This window comes from Apis dorsata, unplaced genomic scaffold, assembly GCF_000469605.1.
Source record: "Apis dorsata unplaced genomic scaffold, Apis dorsata 1.3 scaffold_1085, whole genome shotgun sequence".
NCBI classification, from domain to species: Eukaryota; Metazoa; Arthropoda; class Insecta; order Hymenoptera; family Apidae; genus Apis; species Apis dorsata.
The window spans coordinates 546,647-551,663 of record NW_006264183.1 but is presented as its reverse complement, the minus strand read 5'-3'; the positions used below and the strand labels follow the sequence as shown (position 1 = coordinate 551,663).

The following is a 5,017-nucleotide window of genomic DNA, read 5'->3' as shown; positions in this document are numbered from 1 at the left end:
AAGGTTATATATAGTCTTTTTTTAATATTTTTAATTGAAATAAAATATTTTATTTAAATTATATTTGTAATAAATTTTAATCTTTTAGTATTTGAAAGTGTAATTTGGAAAGAATGGAGTTTTATTTGTAAAGTTACAATCATGTGTTTCACATTCATAATAATTTGGTGTTTATTGGAAATATTGCAGGATATTAAAAATGGGTATATAATATAATAATAATAAATAATATATAATAAAAATAATAAATTACTTATTTATTAATATTTAATAAATTACAATTTAAATTAATAAATTAATTATTTAATAAACTACAAATAAAATAAGATATATAATTAATTTTTAGATATGGTTTTTATAGACTTCCACAAATTATCAATTCCACTTCTATTATAAATTTTGTCTTGTCTAAAAATGGTGTAATTTTACTTGGTAGTCAACAAGCTGCAAATGAAGTTGTATCAAAAATTTTAAATGATTGAATCCTTCACCTAATCTTATTAAAAGAAAAAAAAATAATATTAATAATATAATTAGCAAATTACTACATTAATAATTTATTTATTAACATTAATCATAGAATTTATGAAAAATGAAAATTTAATTAATTAGTATAAATTGATATTATCATAAATATTTATATTTTTTTATTTTAATAGATTCACAAAAATTCTGAATTGTGACAAATATAATTTTTAATAATATTAAAATAAATCAACATTTTATGAAACACATAAAATGAAATAATATCATTTTTGGAGATATTATAAGAAAATACTAAAGAGTATGAATATATAAAAAAATATATTTATACAAAGAAGAGAATATTGTTTTATAACAATAATAGCTTGTATTTACATTTGAAAAGAAATTCTATGAACATTAATTATTTATTATAAAACAAATGCCAATGTATTGATCTTTATTAAAAACTATAAATTTATTGCATTTGAATAAATTAATATTTAAATTGTTATAAATTCTATTATTATTTTTCTGATAATTTTGGATAAATGTTATTTTATAATAAAACAAATTGAGCAAGTAACTCTTGTTAATATAATTTTTAAATTTGTATAATTTTATAAAATATAAAACAAAAGATAAAAATAAAATAAATATATATATTCATAATTTTTTTCTATTTATAATTAATTCTATTTATGAACTTATAATTATTTAATTTATATTTTAGCAAGATTCACTATTATTGCTAATCACAGAAGAAATTCATATCAATTGAGAAAATTCAAAATGCTATTTTGTATTTTCATTTATACCGAGTCCGTTAGCTATTTCATAATTTAATAATGGTGGTTTAGCTTTAATACCTAATGTTGTAGGTCTTTTGTTGGGATTTTCATCTAACATCATTTTCAATAAATCATACTAAAAACAAAATATTTTTATTTAATATATTTTAACGAAAATATTTCTGTTGCTTAAACACTAATATGAATTATGATTTTCTTACCTCAGCTGGATAATTATTATTAAAATCTTTTGGAAATACTAATTTTCTTAAATTTAAAAGAACATTTATTCTTTCCATTTCAGTAACAAATGGAATAAGTAATTCAAACAAAATGATTCCTAAAGAATAAATATCGACTTTATAATTATAACCTTGGCCATTCATTTGTTCAGGTGACATATAAAGTTGAGTACCAACATATGCAGTATGTAAACTGTTTTTAAAAGAAACATTTTCATTTTCTGAGGAGGGAATATGAGTTTCATTATAACTTTCTGTCATTGCAGTTACAAGACCAAAGTCTCCAACTTTTATTTTATTATCAAAAGAAAAGAATATGTTTGAAGGCTGAAATTTATTTTTTAAGCATTAAATTAAAATAATATATATTATGTAAAATATTTTTAATATTACCTTTAAATCACGATGAATAAGTCCTTGTAAATGAACATATTTTACAGCTTCAACAATTTGGTAAAATATATTTAATATATGATGATAATCTCGCAATGATTGGTTCTTTAGCCATTCCCTGAGGCTTAATCTTTGACATAATTGCATTTGTATGTAAAGAAACATTTTCGGGGATTTACGTGTATTCGATTTATTGTTCAGATCTAAAGAAAATGATTTTTGTTTTTTTTCCTTTTCTTTTTCTGAAAATTCACTATCAGTATTAAGTTTAAATAGAATACTTTTAGAATGTGTAAAATTATTACTTTTTAATATTTTTTTGATTTTATTAATTGAATGAGATGAATTGGAATTCTCAATTTTAGAGTTATTGATATTTATAACATTTTCATTCTGATTAATTGAATAGGATTTGTCAAAAACGACAAAAGAATCTTCATTTAAATTATAATTTAATTCATAAGCTTCACAAGCACTATCTAGATCAGAAGATTGATCAGTTTGACTAACATTAATACAAACGGAGTTATTAATTTTTGGTGTTGTATAAATTATTTCTGAAGTAAAATCTGAATTTGGAGATATTATTTTGTTTATCCATTGAGGATCATGTTTTTCTTGCCATCCTGAAGGTGGACATTCAAGCCATGCATTGAAATATCTTACAATATTTTGATGATCTAATTTAGCCAATGCCTTTACTTCTCGCATTACACGTTCTCTTGAATATATACTATTAAAATAAGTATATATAAATTTCATAAATTTGATCAAATTTATTTTTTATGTTAATATTATCAAATTACATTAGAATTTATTAAAATTACAAACCTGTTTGGTAGAGCAATTCTTTTAATAGCATAATTACAATCATCTATTTTATTTTTTGCTTTAAAAACTACGCCATAACCACCTTTTCCTAAACAATCCACTGGTTCAAAATCTGTGAGATAACGTGATTTAAAATTATCAATTTCTTTTTCGTTGTTAGATAGTTGAATATTTTTATTCGTCTCTATATGTCTTTCAACTATTAAAGGCTATAAAGGATAAATTACGAAAATAAATATTTTTAATTGCTATTTAAAATCAATATTTTTAAATTTTATAATATTAAAATACTCTATAATTTTTTTACCGGAAGCACTGCATCTTTAGCAATTGTTGTAGCATTTAACAGACGTTGTGTTAACATAAAATTAAGTAAAATCGCAGTAGTAATTGAGATTATCAAAACTTCCTTCCTATTGAAAATATTTTCTATTAAAAACAAATATTTTATTTTATTTTTTTATTTCATTTTACATACCACCAATACCATAATGATACAATTATAACTTGAACAGGAGTATCTTCATCGTCTTTATGAATATTATTTGTTCCAAATAATTTCTGTTTTTCTTCAATAAGTATTAAATCTGAATTAGTATAGTTACATTGTTTACTATTATCTACTTCCAACTGATATGTTGAATATAAATAAAATCCATTTTCTAAAAGAAAATTTTTATCAAAAAATAATTTTAAACATTAAAAAACCAATTTTTTATTTAAAACAAATCTTAATGCTTTATACTTATATACCATTTATGTATTCTGAATTATAAAGAACTGATAATGCAGTAGTACTTTGTGCATCGCTTATTTCAAACAAATCATCATCATTATTGTTATTTGTTACATGATCTAAAAAAGACTTTTTAATTGCTTTACCTAAAAAATATTGTATTCTATACATTATAAAAAATATTCATAATTTTATATAATGCATCATGTTATAATTGATAAAATTAAAATTAAATATTCATACCAATAGCAGGATAAGGTTTCCATGGATATTTTGAATGTTGTATATATCTTGGTGATGTATCTAATGATTTATAGAATTCTGTATTTTCTTGTACATATAATTGTTTATTATGCATACCCAAATAAATAGCTGGATTGGATGAAAATTTTGTACCCCAAGACCATTGTGTACTATCAAATAAATTAATTTCCTTTAAATTTTTATATCCATTGGCTTTTATAATTGCATCTTCACGCCATATAGTAACAATTGGAGAATCAAACTAACAAAATGCAAGTAAATATAATCAATATAAAGCTTAAAAAATTATATTTTATTTGTCATTAATTAAAATTTACTTTATGTTGTGATAATTTTATTGTAGGATTGTTTCTATTAACAATCCAAATTAAACCCTCAGGTATAATAACTTTAATTTCAATATCTGGAACATGAGGTGTTATTTTATTTTGGCAATAAATATCAGAATGAGGAATCAATACTAAATCATATTGTCCAACACTAAAATTCCACCTATTTCAGTATAAAATATTTTTCATGTAATATTTATATTAATAATATTTGATAAATTTTATATTTTATGAAATTTACTTCTCAATACCAGTACGTGGTTCAATTGCTCTTACAGTTTGTTGAAATCTTTGAACAATAAGAATTTCTTGTTCAATATATGTTTCTCCATCTGTAATATTAATACATCCACTAATTCCACATTCATATAAAATTTTTCCTGTTATACTTGACACACCTATAGTAAAAAATTTATTTATATATTTTTTATTTTTCTTTTAATGTTTATTTACTTATGTTAATGTTTATTTATTTATTAAATGCTTTAAAAATACTTATCATATGATTTTCGTTCTCTACCACCAGAGAATACTAAATCATCCGAATAACGAAAAGATGAGTGTAATAATTGACTTGCAGATATTGGTACTTCTTCCAAGTTTTCTTCATCAAATTGATATAATCCACCATTTAAAGATGGAATTAAACGAAGCCATTTTCCATTATTATTTAACTATAAATAATAATGAGAAAAATGAATCTAATGAATATTAAAGAATAAAGAATAATGAACAAAAACATTAAAAATATAATAATGAAATAATATTTTTTTGAATATACTATATTATATGATAGATTATAAAATATATTCAATAATTATAAATTTAAAATAATAATAAAATATTTAATATATTTAAAATATATATTAAAAATTTATGTACTTCTCTATGATGAATATTTGATGATAACATAGATCCTTCATTAAATTCTAATGTCCATTGTTTTTTTTCAAGATTATTAATATCTAA

The 5,017-nt window shown here is 20.6% G+C and overlaps 2 protein-coding genes across 3 annotated transcripts in view; one reads left to right on the top strand and one right to left on the bottom strand.

Annotated features, from left to right (window-relative positions):
- Window positions 1-519, top strand: part of LOC116186650 — a 1,616-nt gene extending 1,097 nt beyond the window's left edge. For both annotated transcript variants that reach the window (XM_031514604.1, XM_031514603.1), the window contains exons 5-6: window positions 78-203; window positions 347-519. In XM_031514604.1, the coding sequence (XP_031370464.1) occupies window positions 78-203; window positions 347-482 (262 nt within the window). In that variant the 3' untranslated portion in view covers window positions 483-519. The remainder of the gene's footprint in view (window positions 1-77; window positions 204-346) is intronic.
- A 587-nt stretch (window positions 520-1,106) lies between these two features.
- Window positions 1,107-5,017, bottom strand: part of LOC102681832 (eukaryotic translation initiation factor 2-alpha kinase) — a 5,203-nt gene continuing 1,292 nt past the window's right edge. Inside the window, exons 2-13 of the mRNA XM_006624582.2 lie at window positions 4,931-5,013; window positions 4,548-4,722; window positions 4,290-4,446; window positions 4,037-4,211; window positions 3,699-3,960; window positions 3,473-3,601; window positions 3,198-3,381; window positions 3,027-3,132; window positions 2,720-2,928; window positions 1,889-2,621; window positions 1,475-1,822; window positions 1,107-1,389 (exon numbers count right to left, since the gene is read on the bottom strand). Coding sequence (XP_006624645.1) covers window positions 1,258-1,389; window positions 1,475-1,822; window positions 1,889-2,621; window positions 2,720-2,928; window positions 3,027-3,132; window positions 3,198-3,381; window positions 3,473-3,601; window positions 3,699-3,960; window positions 4,037-4,211; window positions 4,290-4,446; window positions 4,548-4,722; window positions 4,931-4,960 — 2,640 coding nt within the window. The 5' untranslated portion in view covers window positions 4,961-5,013 and the 3' untranslated portion in view covers window positions 1,107-1,257. The remainder of the gene's footprint in view (window positions 1,390-1,474; window positions 1,823-1,888; window positions 2,622-2,719; window positions 2,929-3,026; window positions 3,133-3,197; window positions 3,382-3,472; window positions 3,602-3,698; window positions 3,961-4,036; window positions 4,212-4,289; window positions 4,447-4,547; window positions 4,723-4,930; window positions 5,014-5,017) is intronic.